The 22,588-nt window shown below is 38.7% G+C and overlaps 1 protein-coding gene across 1 annotated transcript in view; it reads left to right on the top strand.

The window, feature by feature from the left end:
• The window catches only part of dars1 (aspartyl-tRNA synthetase 1), a 94,865-nt gene that overhangs the window by 18,420 nt on the left and 53,857 nt on the right, over positions 1–22,588 (top strand). The window contains exons 2-6 of the mRNA XM_043694024.2: positions 6,030–6,126; positions 7,052–7,081; positions 15,610–15,667; positions 17,008–17,100; positions 18,468–18,570. Coding sequence (XP_043549959.1) covers positions 6,030–6,126; positions 7,052–7,081; positions 15,610–15,667; positions 17,008–17,100; positions 18,468–18,570 — 381 coding nt within the window. The remainder of the gene's footprint in view (positions 1–6,029; positions 6,127–7,051; positions 7,082–15,609; positions 15,668–17,007; positions 17,101–18,467; positions 18,571–22,588) is intronic.

Genomic DNA, 22,588 nt, shown 5'->3' with positions numbered 1-22,588 from the left:
ATGCTCTCCATAACATTATCCAACTCCCATACCTCAACCCATCCACGACTGAAACATTCAGTTCATACCTTTGTTTCTACAATATTCAGCTCTTTTAATGCCCTCTTTGGGGTGGCACGGTGGCTCAGTGGTTAGCACTGCTGCCTCACTGCACCAGGGTCCCAGGTTCGATTCCAGCCTCGATTCCAGCCTCGGGCAGTTGTCTGTGTGGAGTTTGCACATTCTCCCCGTGTCTGCGTGGGTTTCCTCCGGGTGCTCTGGTTTCCTCCCACAGTTCAAAGATGTGCAGGCCAGGTGAATTGGCCAGGCTAAATTGCCTATAGTGTTAGGTGCATTAATCAGAGGGAAATGGGCCTGGGTGGGTTACTCTTCGGAGGGTCGGTGTGAACTTGTTAGGCTGAAGGGCCTGTTTCCACATGGTAGGGAATCTAATCTAACCTCTTGGCTGGCCTCCAATCCTCCACTCTCCATAGATGTTTGCTCATCTGAAAGCTTTGTTGCTGTTATTCAATCCTGTATTGAATCCTGTTCACCAATTACTTGTTATCTTTGCACACTTAATATAGCTTTGGGTTCCTCGACGCCTGTGTTTTAAAATTATAGTTAGATGTCTTCAAAGTCTCAGTATCCTTATTGTATAATCACATCCAACACTAACCACCATCAAATGGTTTTCCTTCATTTGTCCGGTTTTGTGAATCCTCATCACTCTTTCTTGAAATAGAGAACTATAGACCAGTAAGCCTAACTTCGGTAGTGAGGAAAATTCTTGAATCCATTACCACGAACTTCATAACAGAGCATTTAGAAAGCAGTGGTAGGATTAGACAGTCAGAATGGATTTATGAAGGGGAAATCATGCTCGACAAATCTGTTGGAATTCTATGAAGACGTAACTAGTAGCATTGACAAGGATGAGCCAGTCGATGTTGTATATTTGGACTATCAGAAAGCGTTTGACAAAGTCCTGCATAAGAGATTATTTTGTGATTAAAGATCATGGGATTGGGGAAAATACATTGAGATGGGTAGAAAACTGGTTAGCAGAGAGGAAACAAAGAGGAGGAATTAATGGGTCCTTTTCAAGCTGGCAGGCAGTAACTAGTGGGTGCCACAGGGATCAGTGCTGGGACCCCAGCTATTCACAATGTATAATAATGATTTGGATAAAGGAACAAAATGTAGCATCTCAAAGTTTGCAAATGATATCAAGTTGGGTGGGAGGGTGAACTGTGACGAGGATGCAGAGGTCCTTTCAGCATGACCTGGACAGGTTGGGTGAGAGGGCAAATCAATGGCAGATGCAGTATAATTTAGATAAATGTGAGGTTATTCACTTTGGAAGCAAAAACAAGAAGGCAGATGACTACATGAATGACTGTGAATTGGGAGAGGGTAGTGTGCAGCAGGATCTGATTGTCCTTGTGCAGCAGTGGCTGAAGGTAGGCAAGCAGGTGCAACAGGTGGTAACGAAGGCAAATAGTTTGTTGGCCTTCATTGTCAGAGATTTCGAGTACAGGAGCAGGGATGTGTTGTTGCAGTTATACAGGGCCTTGGTGAGGCCACATCTAGAAGATTGTGTGCAGGTTTGGTGTTCTTTTCTGAAGAAGGATGCTCTCATTCTCGAGGGAGTGCAGCAAAGGTTTACGAGGCTGATACTGGAGATGGGAGAAAGTGAGGACTGCAGATGCTGGAGATTAGAGTCAGTAGTATGGTGCTGGAAAAGCACAGCAGGTCAGGCAGCGTCAGAGGACCAGGGGAATTGATGTTTTGGCATAAACCCTTCATCAGGAAACACTTCAGGGCTGAAGCCTGAAACGTCGATTCTCCTGCACTTCAGAAGCTGTCTGACTCTGTGCTTTTCCAGCACCACACACTCAACTCTAATTCTGGGGATGCCAGTATTGATGTATGAGGAGAGATTGACAAGGTTAAGATTGTTTTCGCTGGAGTTCAATGAATGGTGGGGGGGGGGGGAAATCTCATAAAGACTTATAAAAGTCTAACAAGACCAGACAGGATAGATGCAGAGAGGATGTTCCAGCTGGTAGATGTGTCCAGAACCAGGGGTCACAGTCTGAGGATTCGGGGTAGACCATTTAGAATGGAAATGAGGAGACATTTCTTCACCCAAAGAGTGGTAAGCCCGTGGAATTCATTACCACAGGAAGTAGTTAGTGGCAAAACATTGAATGCAGCTAGGTGTAGCACTTGGGGCAAATGGGATCAAAGGTTATGGGAAGAAAGCACGATTAGGCTGTTGAGTTGGACAATCAGCCATGATCGTGATGAATGGCGGAGCAGACTCGAAGGGCCAAATGGTCTCCTCCTGCTCCTATCATCTATGTTTCTATGTTTCTCATTGTCCAACTTGTCTTCAGTTTAGGTCCTGTGTTTTGGAATATATGCTGACATGCTGGCAATTCAATTAATTTTCTCTAATCTTATTCTCAATCTGTTCTGAAAACCTACAAACAATACAATGCTTGAACAAAGTTTATTTTGTTAAAATCAAGTCTGCTGAAAAGATAGTGAAGGAGGAGTTTGGTATGATTTCCTTTATTGGTCAGTGCATTGAGTAGTGGAGTTGCAAGGTCATTTTGTGGCTGTACAGGACATTGGTTAGCCCATTTTTGGAATACTACGTGCAATTCTGGTTTCCCTCATATAGGAAGGATTTTGTAAAACTTAAAAGGGTTCAGAAAAGATTTACAAGAATGTTGTAAGGATTGGAGAACTTGATATATAGAGAGAGGCTAAATAGATTGGATCGTCAGAGGCTGAGAGGTGATCTTATAGAGGTTTATAAAATCATGAGGGGCATGGATAGACAAGTTTTTTTTTCCCCTGGGGTGGGGGAGTCTATAACTAGAGGGCATAAGTTTTGGGTGGGAGAAGAAAGATTTAAAAGGAACCTAAGGGGCAACTTATTCACACAGAGGGTGGTATGTGTATGGAATGAGCTGCCAGAGGAAGCTGGTACAATTGTACCAGTGGAGGCTGGTACAATTGCAACATTTAAAAGGTATCTGGATGGATAGATGAATAAAAGGGTTTCAAGGGATATGGGCCAAGTGCTGACAAATGGGACTGGATTATGTTAGGATATCTGGTCTGGTCGGCATGGGCGAATTGGACCGAAGGACGTAAGTCATTAGACTAATTTGGTGCAATGAGTTCAATAAACAATTTTCTATGTTAAAAGCATAAATGTCGATGCTGGAAATCAGAAGCGAGCAAAGCTGAATAAGCTCAACAGGTCTGGCATTTGTGCAGAGAAATTGAGTTAAAACTTTGAGTCCAGTGTGAGTTCTCTTCCTCCCTGAAAAGGGTATGAAAGTATTTCTTTTTAATACTTTTCACAGGTGGAGGAAGAACAAAGTGAACAAATGATTAGTGCAAAAGACAAAGGGGTAGTTGATTGTGGTGATAGAGAAAATGAGATATAAAATGGATATAAGTTAAATTGTGAAAGGGAGGGAAAGGGTCTTGATTACTGAGAGCCAAATAAAAATCCAGACAGGATGAGGCTGTTGAAGGGAGGGAGAAAGCATAAGATGAATGGTGAACAGACATAATGTTAGTTTCTGCAGTTATTGAATTCAATATTGGGACCTCAAGACTGTAAAGTGCCTAAGCAAAAAAATTAGGTATTATTCCATGATCTTGGAGTGTGCTTCATTGGAAAATTGCAGCAAGTCCAGGACAGAAATTTTACGATGAAAGCAAGATGTTTATTCAAAGGGCAAACAACTCGAAAGTCAGAGTCATTCCTACAGACAGGGTGAAGGTGTTCTGCAATGTAGTCACCCAGTCTGTGTTTAATCTTGCCAGTGTAAAGGAATCCACATTATGAGCAGTGATTGCAGGACACTAGATTGAAAGAAATCTCCGCCAACTTGCGGATTGTTTCAGAGAACATCTCTGGGACACCCGTTCTGACCAACCCCTCTACCCTGTGGCTGAACACTTTAATTCCCTTCCTACTCCCCAAAGACATACAGGTCATGGACCTCTTCAATCACCAAACCCTAACCACCCAATGCCTGGAGGAAGAACGCCTCTTCTTCCACCTTGGGACCCTCCAACCATGCGAGATCATTGTGAATTTCACCAGTTTCCCCATTTCCCCTCCCCCCACCTTATCCCAGTCCCAACCTTCCAACTCGGCACCACCCTCTTGAACAGTCCTACTTGCCCATCTTCATTCCCACTTATCTGCTCCACCCTCTTCTCCGACCTATCACGTTCCCAGCTACCTTCTCACCAAACCCACTTCCCTTCCATTTATCTCTCAGTCCTCTTGGCCCATAAGCCTCATTCCTGATGAAGGGCTTATGCCTGAAATGTCGATTTTCCTGCTCCTCAGATGCTGCCTGTGCTTTTCCAGCACCACAGTCTTCGACTCTGATCTCCAGCATCTACAGTCCTCACTTTCTCCTAGATTGAAAGAAATACACGTAAAATGTTGTGTCACCTGAAACGTGTTTGGGGCCTTGGGCAGTGAGGAGGGAGAAGGTAAATGGGCAAAGCTTACACCTCCTATGATTGATTGTATGGAGAAGTTTCATAGAGTGAGGAAGTGTTAGGAGTGATGAAGGAGTGCATTACGGTGTCATGGACGAAATGGTCCCAGTGAAATGCTGCCGGTGCAGGGGAGGGGAACATGTGTTGGTGGTGGCATCTTGCTGGAGGTGGCAAAAATACCATAGATGATACTGGGTAAGCACACAGAATTGGAAGCGTTATTTTTAAAAAATTACTGTGACCTGTAATGAAATACGCTTAAGTTAAGAAAATACTTGGTTTTAAATCAATATGCACTGTGCTTGGAAATGTTTATTTTCATTGAGGAAGGTAGTATGTGCTGGGTCATTTGAGGGAATACAAGATAGATGTTGTCCTTAGTAGCTTTGTTTGGTTGTACTGTGAAAAGCAGCACTTTTTTTATTTTGGAACAGTATCAACAGCATTATAGAATAAGTAATAAATTGTGCATATGCAGTTGTCTGGAAATGTTTTATGATTTGATTTCTTGCTGTTGCATCATTGAAAGTGGAAAATATATTGGGTTTCACAGAATTTGGGGAAGAGTAAGAGGATGCTTCTTGGTCTGGCCAGCAAAAACAAAATGGTAACCAGTGCCCTTCAAAAATAACTTGTTGCTACTATCTTGATACGACTGATTGAAAGAAGTTAGAATTATAATTTTTGAAACAGGACAGGAAATGGAACAAATAGTGTGTGTGTGGAGACATGGTCCTGGAATTCTGTCAATTTGTTAGCATGATATTGAATGGATCTTAGCAAATTTTAATATGAAAAATGTTTATACAATGATAGTGGGAGTTGAGCCATGAAATTAGGTCTGTTGATATCTTTGCACGACATAAGTGTTCTTTAGAAATCAGTTGCATTTATGGAATTGTAAAACAACTTCATGATTGCACAAGCTTTTGTGTGTCAAAGTCACTTGGCAATAAATAGTCATCTTTATTCCTGTCCAATGAGATTTTGTGCCAACTCCTACTGGGTCCAATACATTGTATTTCGTTATCCCCTGCTTGGGCATTCTAATTTCAGCTTGTTCATTAGGTGGAAATGACAAGGTAACTAACAAGAACAAAGCAATTTTAAACTTAAACCACCTGCTCCTTTTGTCTCTTTTCCTTGCAGCTGGTATCCCATGAGCAACATTTTCTTAGGTTTGTTTCCTGAAAATTGAATGTAATCGCATTTGCCTACTGTTGTCTATTATACTTGTTTGATTGAGGAGGTTGTAAAATAAAGCATCAGCAATTCTCAATATGATAAAATATGCAGCTTCTGAAGTGTAAACAAAAACAATTCATCTCGGAATTATTAAACCATTTTTACATTGAGTCAAATTGAAAGTATCCTTTCTAATAATTCTTTAACGTCTTCGCAAACGTGTATGAAATGTACAACAGATGGCAACAAAACTAATGATAAAAATTGTTCCTACAAAACAGACATTGCAGTGACCGCTACTATTTTATTTTCTACAGTGTCCCAGAGGAGCCAGCACAGTCAAAGAAGGCAGCAAAGAAGCTGCAAAAAGAAGCAGAAAAGGCTGCAAAGAAGGCAGAAAAACAGGCCAAATTGGTCAGTTTGAAATATTCTTGAATGTTTATGGTTCAATTCAAATTTGATTGATGGATGACAAGAAAATTCAAATTTGTAGGTAGAGTTTGTGCAGTTTTTAATACATTCAATTTGCAAAATGAAAAGCAAAAGCTTTGCAGATTTAATTTTAAAGATGTTACTGGAACATGAGCCTTTGCTATAAACTGCAACCTTTTGCTCACTTGAGAGGTGGGAAGTTAACACTGTCGATTTATCAGTAAGGGCAGGAAACATATTTGTAAGTTAATTTATACGAAGTATGTTTTCTTTTGTTCTTTGCCAGTTCTTTCCACTCCTTTCCAGATTTGGTTAATGCTGCATACTCATGCTGATGGATGTCAGCGCCCTTTGGTGTCCTGTTTAATAAACAAAATTTCTTGTTACTGAGTGCTTGCTGATTGTTTGACCATGGGGAGTACTTCAACCCAACTTAATGTCATACTCTCAGAGATGGATATTTTACAGTATGTCACTGGATAACAATGAGATGATTTTTGTTTGGCTATCTGCTTTATCCACCATACCTTGCACTTCTCGTCCTGTCTTAAACAAGAAAGCTATAGTTCTCGATTATTGTACTTGAGATCAACTAACAAATTAGAGATCTTGGGTTTAATTGGGACTGGTTAGCCTGTTTCGTTCAGCATATGTCAACTAAATCATCAGACTAACTATTCAAACTCTGTTTTGACAAAATTGCTTCAAATTTGCAAAGTAACAGAGATACTGGCTACATGAAAACTGTGATTTTTCTTTCTATTTGACAATCATGACACGCAGTACATCTGCCTTTGATCCAGATGTTTGGGAACATATTATTCCAACATTTCCAGTTGATATGAATTTGGTTGTTATAGTTCAAAGGTTGTTAATTTTTCTCTTGAATTAATGTTATTTATTACAGGCAGCAGAAAATCAAGCAGCAACTGAAGAGGTATGTGGTTATCAAATTGAAAGTTTTTAATTTTTAAAACAAACTTGAATATAACTAATCTTTATGGTAGCTCAAATGAGTCACTTTTAAAAAATGTCTTCAAATTCTAATTAAGATTTACGCTAGTTTTGTCAGGATTTCTTAAGACTGCTCTGTGTAGTCAGAAATGCTTTTTAAAAAAACTGAACTCCCGATATGTAAGTTGTCCATACCATATGAAACCTTTTTCTTCTTACTCCCTGTAATAGCGCAAAGGTGGAGTCAGATGTTTTCCAAATGCAGCTGCCTATCCGTTTTGAAACACCTTTTGCTCCTTAAAAGTATATGATCAGAAGTCACACAAGATCATGTTATAGTCTGACAAGTTTATTTGAAATCACAAGCTTTCAGAGCACTGCTCTTTTGTCAGGTGATGTGAAGAGAACCACACGGCACAGAATTTATAGGTACCATTTGTACAATATTTGATCTGTCTGCCTGTAATTTTGTGTCTGTGTGCTCCACTTCACTTCACTTCACCTGACGAAGGAGCAGCGCTTCGAAAGCTTGTGAATTGAAATGATACTGTTAGACAATAACCTGGTGCCTTGTCAACCTCAGTTCAACACTGGCACCTCCACATCTTGGTTGCCATTAGAAATATATGATACTTGGTCTTAACGTGCACCAAGTATGCTTATTCAGCACCACTATATTCGCTCATCTGTGTTGATTCCTGGATCGGCATTTCTTCAATTTCTCAAAAAATGTACAAAATGTTGGAAATATTCAGGCCTGGCAGAGATGAGCAAGGTTATTATTTCAAATCAATGCCTTTTATTAGAACATATTCCAAAGATGTTGCTAAATCTAATAAATATTTCCAGAACGTTTTTGTTTTTATTTGAGATTTTCAGCATCTATAGTATTTAATGCTAAGGATTGCTTTGTCTATTTTCTACATTTGGCAATTAATGATTCAAATCTTTGGAAATCTGCTTTGAATATTACAGCGTTGATTTTTCAGTTAGATTTTCAAGATTGGAGAATTCATTTTACATTTAGTGTTTTCCAACTAGCAAAAGGTATACAATAGTTTCCCCAAGGGCCAGTACAAAACTGCTACTTTCTTGATCTGTATAATTGACGTCAACTTTGGATTTTCAAAGTACTTGGAAACTATGAGGTAGATATTGATAGACATTGAGAGGACATAAAGAGGCTCGTGGAATGTGCAAAAGCATGGCAAGTGAAATTTAATGTAGAGAAATGTGAAAAATAAATTTTGATTCAAAGAGTGCAGAAAATCAATGTGTGCAGGATACACTCAAATACCAAAGCATTTGAATGGTAAGGAACATTCCAGGCACTGACAATCACCAACAAAAGAGAATTTAACCATCACCTGTTGACATTACCAACACTGAATCACCCCACTATAAACATCCTTAGAGTTATTATTGACCACAGACTGAATTGGGCCAACCATATAAATTACTCTGGTTATAAGAGCATATCAGATACAACGCACCCTAGAGCAAGTAACTCACCACCTGACTCTCCAAAGCCTGTACACCATCTACAAGGCAAAGTGTGATGGAATACTCCCCACTTGTCTGGATGAGTCAAGTTCCAATGAAACTGAACCATCCAGGACAAGGCAGCCAGTTTGATTGGCATGACATCCAAAATCCACCTATATCCTCCAATATTTATGCTCAGGAGCAGTATTGTGTAGTATCTACCACATGTAATACAGAAATTTATCAAGGCTTCTTCCAAACCCGTGACCTCTTGCACCTAGAAGGACACAGGATGTAGATACATGCAAATTCCCTTCCAAGCTACTCGCCATCCTGACTTGAAAAGTCGACTGACTCACCATTCCTTAAGTGTCATTGGGTCAAAAACCTAGAACTCTCTCCCTAGCAGTATAGTGGGTTTACAAATAGCAAATGGACCTCGGGAGTTCAAGAAGGCAGCTCACCACCATTTCTCAAGGGCAACTAGGGATGGGCAGTAATGCTGGTGCAGTCAGCAAAGCAGCGGTTGCTCTTCCAAAGAGCTGCCATGTCCATGAAGAGCTATTTGCCCGCTTTCTATGCCGCAATTCTATGATTCTGTGTTATTGCATTTGTATTCGTGCAGCATTTTCATGTAAAGTTTAAGTAATGATCAACAGATTTCTCAGGGGTTCAGAAACTGGCATAAATGCTGTGAACGTATGTTTGCCTGGTTGACTCCTGTCCGGATGCAGTTTCATTTAAACGTACAATTGTTGCGAGATTTGTTTTATTAATGGACCATGTAGGAATTCTGTGACCATTTCTTATTTCATTTTACTGCATATTTTTAGTTAAACAGATTACACATAAGATTTTGACTGATCTCTGACCTGGCACCAAGAGATCTTCCTTTGCTACATTTTCACCTAATAATTCTATTGCTTAAAACTCTTCCGTTGAGTTAAAGTTAACAATTGATCCACCATTAGCTGAAGCTTTTAGAAGACAGTTTGAAGCTTGAACTCTTCCTTTAAGTGTAGATGTTTTTCTAAATTGATTTAGCAACTGCAATTTGTCTTTAAATAGAAGTTTCTTATACTCATAAATCACTCAGGGAAGCCTGACTCTAAATGTTACACTACATCCTTAGTAGTCATCTCTATGACTCTACTAGAGTCTGCAACCCAACAGTAAGATTTGGATTTCTCTATTCATTCTTTTGGTTTCCCTTACTATCTTGCAAACTTTGATTCATAACCTTTTAATCCAAGTTCCAAAGATTGCAATTCTGGTATCTAATCTTTCTACTCAATTTAACCTTTAGAGTCATTCTGGTAAATTTATCCATGTTATCTGCATCAGCTCTCTATTGTGATTTAGTGTCGTTCTGCCTTTTCCCCATAACCCTGAATGTTTTTCTATTTAAATAATTATCTCACATCCTTCTGAATGTCTCAATTGAATCTGCCTCCACCACATGACCAGGCCGTAAGACAACTGATGTAGGAGCAGAATTAGACTGTTCAAACTATCAAGTCTGCTTTGTCATTTGATAATGGCTGATCTATTTCTTAAGCCCATTCTTCTATCTTCTCCCCATAACCTTAATCCCCTTCCTAATCATGACCTAGCTATATCTGTCTTGAAAGCACCCCTTGACATGGCCACCACAGCCTTCTGCACCAATGAGTTCCATGGATAACCACCCTCTGGCTAAAGAACTTCTTCCTCATCTCAGTTCTAAAGGATCGTGCGATCACTCTGAGGGTGTGCCCTCATGTCTTAATCTGTCATACAAATGGAAACATCTTCTCCACATCCACTCACTTCCAGGCCCCTCTGTATTTTGTAAGGTTCAATGCAATTCCCCCCTCATCTTTCTAAACTCCATTGAATACAGACCCAAAGTCTTCAATCGCTCCTCATATGAAAGATTCTTCATCCTGGGATCATTCGTGTAAACCTCCTCTGGACCACATACAATGACAGTACATCGTCACTTAGGTACAGTGCCCAAAACTGCTCTTAATACTCCAAATGTCTGACCAAAGCATTATACAGCCTCAGCAATGTGCTCCATACCCTGAACAAAAATAAAACCAAAGCAGTGCGGATGCTGGAAATCAGAAACAAAAACAGAAATTGCTGGAAAAACTCAGCAGGGCTTGCAACATCTGTGGACATGTTCTGAAGAAAGATCATACATTCGAAACATTAACTCTTCTTTCTCTCCAGATACTGCAACATCTGTGGACATGTTCTGAAGAAAGATCATACATTCGAAACATTAACTCTTCTTTCTCTCCAGATACTGCAAGACCTGCTGAGTTTTTCCAGCAATTTCTGTTTTTGTTTCTGATTTCCAGCATCCGCACTGCTTTGGTTTTATTTTTGTTCAGGGTTACTACATTACCAGGGTTAATACCAGGATTACTACATTAATTTCTGAGCACCAAACCTTCAGAAGGATATATTAACAGAATAATTTCAGGTTGGGAAACTTTAGTTATGCAGATAATTTGGGAAGTTGGGACTAGCTTCTTTGGATAGGAGAAGTTTAAAAGGGCATATGACTGAACTTTTCAAAATTATGAAGGTGCTAGATAGCTTGGTTGGGAGAAACTGCTCCCTCTGACAAAAGGGATTGAGAATGAGGGGGCATGGTCAAGTTAATTTGCAGAATGTGACATAAAGATGTCACCTATTTACACAGACAGTAGTTAGGGTCTAGAAAAAAAACAAATTGCTGTGAAAACTCAGCAGGTCTTGCAGTATCTGGAGAGAAAGCAGAGTTAATGTTTCGAATGTATGATCTTTCTTCAGAACATGTCCACAGATGCTGCAAGCCCTGCTGAGTTTTCACAGCAATTTGTTTTTTTTCTAGACCCTAACTACTGTCTGTGTAAATAGGTGACATCTTTATGTCACATTCTGCAAATTAACTTGACCATGCCCCCTCATTCTCAATCCCTTTTGTCAGAGGGAGCAGTTTCTCCCAACCAAGCTATCTAGCACCTTCATAATTTTGAAAAGTTCAGTCATATGCCCTTTTAAACTTCTCCTATCCAAAGAAGCTAGTCCCAACTTCCCAAATTATCTGCATAACTAAAGATTCCCAACCTGAAATTATTCTGTTAATATATCCTTCTGAAGGTTTGGTGCTCAGAAATTAATGTAGTAACCCTGGTATTCCATCAGCCTTTTAATTGAGCCTATTTTGTCATTCACTATGACCATAATTGATCTGGGACATGAACTGTATTTTCCCACCCGTTGCCCATACATTTCGATTCCCTGAAATTCTAAATTTAAATATAGTGGACACTGAAGCATCCACAGTTCTCTCGGATAGAGAATTCAAAAGATTTGCAATCCTTTGAGTAAAAAGATTTCTCTACGTCTCAGTCGTTATTCTGAAACCTTGCCCCTTGTTCTTGACTCGCCAACCAGGGAAGCAATACTTCAATATCCACAGCACTCCATTAGCCACAGCCCAAAAATTTGAAAACGCCCCCACCTTTCTTGCTTTCTATTCATTAACCAATCCTGCAACTATGCTAATATATCACCCTCACCTCCACCGCCCTCTTCTTCTGTATTAACCTTTTGTATGGCACCTAATCAAGTGCCTTTTGGAAATCCAAGCATATCAAATGTACTGGATTCCTTTGTCTATCCTGATAGTTATATCCTGAAAAATACTAAGAGATTTGGCATACAAGATTTCCCTGTTTTATATCCGTGTCGACTTGTTCTAATCAAAGTATTATGTCAGTTTATTATTAAAACTGCCTTAATAGATTCCATCGTTATCCCAACTGCGGCTGTCAGGCTAATTGGCCACCTTTTTCTCATTCTCTCTTGCTTTTTCTCTCAACTGCCCTGTTCCCCACTCTTTCCCCCACCCCCACCCCCACCTCCACTTTCTTGAATAGCGACTTTGCATTTACTAACTTCCCTTCTACTGGGACTTCAGAATCTAGAGAATTTTGAAAAAATTGTAGCCAGTGCATCCGTATCTTTGCAACTGTCTCTTTTTGAACTGTATGAGTTTCTTGTCTTTCTCTACTGATGTTAATTATGTTGATTTCATAACTTTTATTATCCCTTAACTTTTAATATAATCTTTTATATATATATATATATATATATACACTATAAATCACTTGCACCAGAGTTTTTAGACCCCTACTGAATCTCCACCAATTCTTGATTGACTGAGCCAAAATGTTTTCTCACTACTATCATTCTTTATTATCAGAATTAGCCCTTATCTTTTCCATTCTGTCTGTCTTTTTAAATGCTGTGTACCATAGATTATTTATTTCCCAGTCTTTGTTACCTTGTAGTCATGATTCTGTAGTGGTAACTAGATCTAAAACATTTATCTCTAATTTGTATCACAACTGTTAAAATTTGTGTTTGCTATTTTATCATCTCTTTGGATTCTCGTTGTTTCTAGATTTTTACCATATCAAATCTATTCTGACCTATCTTTTTTATGTCCAAGTGAATCAAGTGAACTATTGCTTACATTGAAATCTGAAATCTATTTGCCACAGTTTTGACTATTATTCATCTATTATTATGGATGTAAGTTTGCTCGCTGAGCTGTAAGGTTTGGTTTCATGAAACGTTCGTGAAAACAAACCTTCTAGCTCAGCGAGCACATGAAAACGAACCTTCCAGCTTAGCGAGCAAGCTTGCATCCAGAACCTCAACCTGAGTTATAAATTTTCTCAAAACTTGCTAATCTATTATCTTTTTGTAATTTTTGTTTTCATCATTGATCTACCCATGGTGAATTTCTCTAATCAGCTGCACATTTTCAAGATGATCAGTCATCATTCATTTATTTAATTATAGACACTTACATCTCCTGACAACAGATATAAGATTAACTGGTCTATAATTCCATAATTTCTCACTTTTAAAAAAAAGTTCACTCATTTCATGACCTTTTTCTATTTACATTTCCATTTGGTGTCTCTTCTGATTTATAAAACACCTCTCCAAGCCTCTGTAGAGATGAAAAAAACACTGATTTTCAAGCTGATGTCTCTCTACAAAGTGTGATTATTTGTTACAGTTAGTTTCAGTGTAACTTCAAATAATGTTTGATTTATATATATGTTGCTGTGCATGTCTAGAGAATCAGTCCTGAGCGACCTTGATATGCAGCATTCAAATGCCAAAATATGTTCTAATTCTTATCTATTTTGACTTGCTAATCTAGAAAACAGGGACACACTTTATAAGTAGACCTGCTTTTCATGAGGAGGGAAGGGACATAGAAATGTATTCAAGAATATCCCAAGTATCTTTCAGGTTGTTACTACTGCAAGCTCTGCCAGAATGCCATCAGAAAAGAAACCTAAATTATTTTAGTGGTGGAGGTCAGGGGCGAAGATTTAAATGTTTTATTTTAAGCTAACACATCTGTTGTGGGGTTGAAACTATTAATAGGTTATGATCTAATTTTAAGCTATGTTAGATGAATTACTGTCTTGATACTTAAGGCTCATGATATTATGGTGACGGAACAGGCATTAGAATGTGTTTGAGTGCAATATTACGGCCAATAAATGTGAACCAGTTGCAATAGAACACCTTAGTGTTTCACTTAGTCAGGAGATTTGCAATGTTTATGATTCTGTTGTCGATAATAACTTGCTAGTTAATGTCTATAGTAGTGATTAAAGGTCAATCCAGTATTTAATTTTCAAACGAGAGATTTCTTCTGTTGAATGTACAAACTTGTTACTCTACAGAAAATTCTCTTCAGGAAGTAATACTTACACTTGTAAAGTTTATCACAAAAGCATTTAGAATATAGGAGGTTTGGTTAGTAAGTTTGCAGGTGACGCCAAAAGTGCTGGCATAGTGGACAGTGAAGAAGGTTACATCAGAGTACAACGGAATCTTGATCAGATGGGCCAGTGGGCTGAGGAGTGGCAGATGGAGTTTAATTTAGATAAATGTGAGGTGTTGCATTTTGGTAAGGCAAATCAAGACAGGACTTATTCAGTTATTGGTAGGGCCCTGGGAAGAGTTGCAGAACAAAGAGACCTAGGGGTACAGATACATAACTCCTTGAATGTGGAATCACGACTAGACAAAGTAATGAAGAAGGCATTTGGATGCTTGCCATCATTGGTCAGTGCATTTAGTATAGGAGTTGGGAGGTCATGTTGCGGCTATACAGGACATTGGTTAGGCCACATTTAGAATACTGTGTTCAATTCTTGTCTCCATGTTACAGGAAAGATGTTGTTACACTTGGAAAGTTCAGAAAAAATTTACAAGCAAGATGCCAGGATTGGAGAGTTTGACCCATAGGGAAAGACTGAATAGGCTGGGACTATTTTCTATGGAGCGTCAGAGACTAAGGGGTGACCTTATAGAGGTTTATAAAATCATGAGGGACATGGATAGAGTGAATAGCCAAGATCTTTTACCCAGGATAGGGGAGTCCGGAACTAGAGTGTATAGGTTTTGAGATGAGAGGGTAAAGATTTAAAGTCAGAGAGTTATACAGCGTAGAAACAGACCTTTAGGTCCAACTCGTACTTGCTGACCAGAAATCCTAAACTGATTTAGTCCCATTTGCCAGCATTTGGCCTATACCTCTGGAAACCCTTCCTATTCATGTACCCATCCAAATTCCTTTTAAATTTTGTAATTGAACCTGCTTCCACCGAATCCTCTGGCAGCGTGTTCCACACACGCAACATCCTCTACGTGAAAAAGTTTTCCCTCAAGCCCCTTTTAAATACTGGAAAATGGGACTATATCAGTTTAGGATATCTGGTCGGCATTGGTGTGTTGGACCGGAGGGTCTGTTTCCGCGCTGTATAACTCTGACTCTATAACATGTCTTACTGTGAATTATTTTGGAATTATAATCACCATTATTATCTCATACACTTCATGTGATTTCTATGGTGGTAAAATATGAAGTTTTGGCATTAAATTGCAATCTTGTAATAAAATGTATTAATCACATATAAATCTCCAGTGAACAAAGTGTGGTTTCCCTTTTAGGACATTGCGAAAGACAGATATGGAATTCTTCCATTGATTCAGTCACAGGAAAAACTGGGTGAGTTTAGTTATGATTAACATTTCCTTTCCTCCAAAACCCTGGAAAAGTGATGGTCTGTTGACCAATTGCAATACCTACGTTTTGCTTTGTGAACAATGTTTCGGGAGAAAGATATAATTTTTGTTAATTACGATTTTGTTCTTGCAAATGTTGACATGATTTCATTAGAAGAGACAGCAAGTCAGAATGTCAATATGACATATGTAAAAACAAACTCGAAGCCCTGAGGATCTGCACAAAAGAACATTAAGAATTGGGAACAAGAGTGTGCTTTGGCTCCTCAAACCTACTCCACCATTCAATAAAATCATGGCTGACCTGATTATAGCCTTTACCCCACTCTCCTGCTTGTGCCCATAACACTTGACTCTTGATGATGAAGAGGCTGAGTCCTGAATATATTTGAAGACCCACCCTCCACTGCTCTTCAGGGAAGAGAATTCCAGAGGAATTGTAATCACCGTTATTATCCCATACACTTCATGTGATTTTTATGGTGCTAGAGTATGGTTCCAGCAACAGGAACCTCCAGAAAAGAAAGTCTCCTCGAATTTTCAAACTGTCATCCAATTCTAGCCTCTCCCACAAAGGAAAACATCTTCTTAGCATCCAACCTGTCAAGTCCCCTCAGGATCTGTTGAGTTCATAAGGTCACTTCTAAACTCCAGTTGCTATAGGCCATCTGTTCAACTTTGACTCAAGAGATAAGCATTTCATATGATGAATCAGCCTGTGCTGCTTCCCATGCAATGATATTTGTTCTTAAGTAGGAAGACAAACTGTACTCCAGATGCCACCTCACTTAAAAGCCCTGCACTGCATTAGCAAGTTTTCCCTACTTCTATATGTGAGAAAAGTTTGATTAAATATTTTCCAAACAGAGTTTACATTCCAATGCTCTCTTCAAGCAAATAGATCCAATTTATTACCAAAATTGGCAAAAAAGGAACAATAATCACACTTTGTAATGTACTGAGCCATACAGAGCAAAAATGCCCTAGATTGGTTATATATCTATGGCACTGAAATTAGGTGGTGTGTGAAAGAAAATTGTATTAGATTCAGCATGTGCCTAATTCAGGAAAGAAGAAAATAAGAAACAGTTCATGACCTAATTCGTTGATCTAATTGGTAGAGGTTTGGCTCATTTTGTTGGAATGAGGAGGTTCATCCTGAAATTACTGCATTGAAAATCTGTTGACCTTGAAAACTGAAATCAGTAACACAACTAGATTGGGTATTTTATTTGATGTTTTAAATTGCACATGTTTTGATTACTGTAGTGATGTTGAATTTTCTGAGCTAACCCTAAACAGAAGAATATTCTTTATGTAAAGACCGTGTGTTGGTTCATGTGAAAAATCTGACAGAAGAAAAAGCTGACCAGGTGGTCTGGCTCCGTTCCCGAGTCCACACCAGTAGAGCCAAAGGTAAGAGCAATGGCCTACAGCATGTGGTCATCTTTCACTTTATACTTGGTCAACAGGAAGCAGCTTTTGTAGGCAGAAGTTTCCCATTGTAAATGTTTCCACTAAATATTTTTTCATTAAGAATATGGCTTATTTAGGTGCTAGCTACACAATAGAGAAAAGGAATACAGTTCTTAAATCTATCTGCTCCAATTTTTTTTTGAAAAAGAACAATTTCTTTTAACCTTTGAAGTGCAATCATTTTGCAAAATAGGCACTAAAGCTGCTGTATGTTTTATAGCAGAGATGAAAGGTGGTGCAGCATTAACTACTTAAGAAATATTTTATATAAGAGAACTGAAGTAAGCGATTTAATCCAGATTTAATGAAAGTCAATTAAGAATCCGGGTGATACTTCATTGCATTGGTTATGCTGTATTGTTAAAGCTGCTGACTTTTAGAGAAGAGTTTAAACTCAAGTCCATTGGCTCCATTTGGAGAATGGCAGTAAATCCAGTGTTGGTGTACAATGGTGCCCGTCAGATATAAAGGTTCTAAGCATGATTGTAAATCTGATGATTATCAGTCATTTTATATTGTGTATTTCCTGTAAGTTGCAATTAAGTCCTTAAGAAATAGCAACAGTGTAGAGCCCTTTAGCCATCATAGAGCAAGATCATGGCTGGATTCCTGCATCAACCCTAGTTTCCTGTCATATTTCCATATCCTTTAATTCTCAATGCTGAAAAATTAATTAGTTTCACTTTTGATCATTTTCATTGGATAAAGTTAAAAATCACACAACACCAGGTTATGGTCCGACAAGTTTATTTTGAAGCACTAGCGTTTGGAGCGCTCTGAAAGCTAGTGGTTCCAAATAAACCTGTTGGACTATAACCTGGTGTTGTGTGATTTTTAACTTTGTCCACTCAGTCCAATACCAGCTCCTCCACATCATTTCATTGGTTAGCCATAGTTTGAATAACGAATTACAGATAGTGAGAGTTATTGTTTCAAGTAAACATATTTAATAAATGCTTATCTTAATGTGGTTTTAGTAGAGTGTATTCAGCAAACGGTGAATTCATTTAGCAGTGAAAATATTTTAGCGACCGAAAAGCAAGAAATAACCTTTCAAGGAATAACAAGATACAGAATTGCTGAAAGTTAATTTAAATGGTTGTTTCATGCTGTAAAGTTTTGTGGGTTAATATTCCTCTTTAACCTCTGGATTAATTTACTTTTTCAATTTATACAAGCTTCTTTCATCTTTAAAAAAAAATAATGTATGAGTAGCAAAAAGTGTGACTAAGTTGTAAGAAGCAAAACAGTGTATCAGGGGATCTGACGTATATAGCACTCAATATGGACTATTTTTATCTCAACAGGGAAGCAGTGTTTTTTAGTCCTACGTCAGCAACAGTTTAATGTCCAAGGACTTGTGGCTGTAGGAGACCATGTTAGCAAACAGATGGTCAAATTTGCTGCGAAGTAAGTTTGGAATTACTTCCTTTTGTCTGAAGTACAATTATGAGAAAGGAGATATTTTCCATTAGGTCCCTTTACATTCTATAGTTCAAATAAGTACCATTGTTAGCATCCTTTGCTTAAATCTTGTAATGTTTTGATATGTAAGCAGAGTAAGTATGGAAACTTTGTGTTTTGGTGTAAACAACTCCTGTTCTATTTCGATTAGTAAAATCATATCTAAAGCATGCATAAATGAATACGAAGAAAATATGAAATTTCAAATATATGAACAAATGAAGTGGTTAGACTGCTGCCTCACAGTGCCAAGAATCTGGGTTCGATTCCTGCCATAGTTGACTGTCTGTGTGGTATTTGCATGTTTTCCCCAGGCCTGCATGAGTTTCTGCCAGGTACTCCGGTTTCCTCCCATACTCCAAAGATGTGTAAATTAGGTTGATTAGCCATGGTAAATGCAGGGTTATGGGGATAGTGTGAGATTCTCTTCAAAGGATTGGTGGAAACTCGATGGGCTGAATAGTCTCTTTCTGCACCATGGGAATTCTAGAATTCAGGTGTAGGCCACTGAGCCTCTTGATCCTGCTCTGCCATTCAATAATATCATGTCTGGTCTGATTGCAATCTCAAATCCACATTTCTGCCTACCTTTGACAACATTTTCAACCTTTTTCTTAACATGAATCTATTTATGAGATTAGCATTTAGCATTAAAAGTATTCAAAGACTCTGTTTCCACCACCTTTTCAGGAAGTGACATGCAAAGACTCATGACCCAAAGAGAAATCGTTTTAGCTTAATGACAGTTTTAAATAAGCAACCTGTGGTTTTGAAACAGTGAGAAAAGACTCAGAAGCACATTTATTATTTATACTTCAATTAACAAAGAAGAGATTCAGGAAATATTAAGAGTTGGCAAAAAAAAAACATGTTTGGAAAGGCTAATTGTGAAAACAAGAAACTTAAAGGGCACTGAAAAACCCTTTGTTTCAGTATATATAATTAGAAGCAACTTAATTTGAGGTTGGAGCTGCTTGGTGGGAGAGAAAGTTTGTGGTGCAGAGTGAGAGAACAAGAAAGAAAGTCAAGAAGTACGTTGTTGGTAATTGCAAATCTGAAGTGAGTTTGAGGATTTCAGAAACAGTAGAACTGATATTAGAGGTCAGTGCTCAAAAGAAAGGATATCATTTGATTTAATGTATAAACATCATCACAGTTTGTACTCCAGGATTCTTGGGAAAAATGGGAAAGAAGTATTAGACTCTTTATAACTTTGAAAAGTTCTGCCAAGTAATTTATAGCAATCAAATGAAACAGAAGAAGCAGGGAGAGACTATCAAAACTTTAGTTCTCCATCTCTTTACCTTTTTTTTCCCCTAAAGAGAAAATTACAAATTCCCAAAATCTCTCCATATAATGTGAAGTCCCTCATTCTTGACATTATCTTGGTAAACCTATTCTACGAAACATTAATATCCTTCCTGAAGAGTGGCACTGAGAATTATATATGGAGTTCTAGCTGAGATCTAACAAGTGATTTATGAAGGTTTAACGTGACTTCCTTGTTTTTGCATTCAGTCTCCTTATTTACAAATCTAAGCATCCCATTCACTTTAAGTTCCTTAGCAACTTGCCCTGCCACCTTCAAGGATTTAGGAAAATCTAACTCCAGAATGCCCCTCCTTGTTGTTTCACCCAGCATGCGTCACCTTACCATTAGCCACATCAACTTTACGCCTATTATAAGGCAAAATTTCTTCCACAGAAGCAAAATCCATAACACACTTGTGTAAAGGGTCATGAAATTAGATTCAGTCAGAAGCTTCATAAAGAAATTTATTTGAATAAGTTATCATGTGGGTCAAAATTAAACAATACTGTCAAAGAATTGGCTCAGGCATGATAGTCTTAATGGCCCCTTTCTGTGCGGTGTGAGTTCATGATTCTTTAGGTATACTCGGGAGGCAATGGCCTAGTGGTAATATCACTAGACCATTAATCCAGAGATCCAGGTCATGTTCTGGGAACCTGGGTTCGAATCCTGCCACGGCAGATGGTGTAATCTGCAATCAGTAAAATCTGGAATTAAGAGTCTAATGATGACTGTGAATCCATTGTGGAGTGTTGGAAAAAAACCATCTGGTTCACTAAGTTCCTTTAGGGAAGAAAATTGCCATCATTACCAGGTCTGGCCAACATGTGACTCCAGATCCACAGTGATGTAGTTGACTCTTAACTGCCCTCTGAATAATTGGAGATGGGCAATAAACGCTGGGCCTGGTGGCAACACCCTCCTCCTGTGAATAAATAAATAACATTTTAAAAGGAAATTTATTTCTTCATAAAGCGAATGTGGAAAGGATTGTGATAACGGTATTAGATTAGGTGACTCGTGGAGAATATTTGATTAATCAAATAATGAAACATTCTCGAATTTTTTAAAATATTGTGTTAAAATCGAAAATAATTTTCAAAATAACTTGTAAATAAAGTATTCAAAGCTTAATGAATTTTATTTGTGGGTTTATACTTTTCCTAGATAGATTTTAGAGATTTCTCTAAAATATGTACAGCTATTGTGCAATTGCATAGTTGTAGAGTTTTAATTAGATATCCTGTTGGATGTTTTTGTTAGGGTGACTATAGGTCACTGATCATTAAAGGGTATTGTGAACTTCTTGTATGTGTGATTATTTCACTGTAATTCTCGTGTGGCTTTTTCACAGATGGCTCAGTTTGTTTTGTTAAGCTGATAAGTCTGGCTTAACAGACTGAGACAGGAAATTCATTTGCACCTGTTTCAGTTCATAGCGTTCCCTGCTAGCCTACAATATATGTTTAATGTATGGGTGTCTGATTACAGTTTCAAATGGAAGGTGCCAGTGGACAAGTATGCATGTTGTGTCTATTAATACATACAGGAAATAGAAACAGGAGCAGGGCATTTGGTCCCTCAAGGAGAAAATGAGGTCTGCAGATGTTGGAGATCAGAGCTGAAAATGTGTTGCTGGAAAAGCGCAGCAGGTCAGGCAGCATCCAGCGAACAGGAGAATCGATGTTTCGGGCATAAGCCCTTCTTCAGGTCACTCAAGCCTGCTTTGCCATTCAACTCAACAGCATTTTTCTTCAACAACACCAATCCTGTGATATTTAGCAACTAAAAATTCTAGTAGTTCCCCACTGCCCACCCACCCCACACCACCCCCTGCCGGCAGGAACATCCTTCCCACCTTTATCCTGTTGAGTCCTGAATGAAGAATATGTGCTTCAACAAGATCACTCCTGTTCCTTCTAAACTCAAGAGAATATAGGCCCAGTCTCTTTAATCTATCTCATAGGATACTTAGAGTCATAGAGATGTACAGCATGAAAACAGACCCTATGGTCCAACCCGTCCATGCTGACCAGATATTCAATCTAGTCCCACCTGCCACTACCCAGCCCATATCCCTCCAAACCCTTCCTATTCATATACCCATCCAAATGCCTTTTAAATGTTGCAATTGTACCAGTCTCCACCACTTCCTCTGGCAGCTCATTCCATACATGTACCACCATCTGTGTGAAAAAGTTGCCCCTTAGGTCCCTTTTATATCTTTCCCCTCTCACCCTAAACCTATGCCCTCTAGTTCTGATAGACAATAAACAATAGGTGCAGGAATAGGCCATTCAGTCCTTCGAGCCTGCACCGCCATTCAATATGATCATGGCCCATCATTCCTAATCAGTATCCTGTTCCTGCCTTATCTCCGTAACCCTTGATTCCACTATCTTTGAGAGCTCTATCCAACTCTTTCTTAAATGAATCCAGAGACTGGGCCTCCACTGCCCTCTGGGGCAGAGCATTCCACACAGGCACCACTCTCTGGGTGAAGAAGTTTCTCTTCATCTCTGTCCTCAATGGTCTACCCCGTATTTTTAAGCTGTGTCCTCTGGTTCGGCACTCACCCATCAGCAGAAACATGTTTCCTGCTGCCAGAATGCACAATCCTTTCATAAATCTTATATGTCTCAATCAGATCCC

The sequence above is a fragment of the Chiloscyllium plagiosum genome, unplaced genomic scaffold (genome assembly GCF_037043375.1).
Source record: "Chiloscyllium plagiosum isolate Xiang-an unplaced genomic scaffold, Cpla_swu_hap1 HiC_scaffold_7, whole genome shotgun sequence".
In the NCBI taxonomy this organism is placed as follows: Eukaryota; Metazoa; Chordata; class Chondrichthyes; order Orectolobiformes; family Hemiscylliidae; genus Chiloscyllium; species Chiloscyllium plagiosum.
Note: the sequence above shows the minus strand (reverse complement) of the source record. Positions and strands in the feature narration are given on the sequence as shown.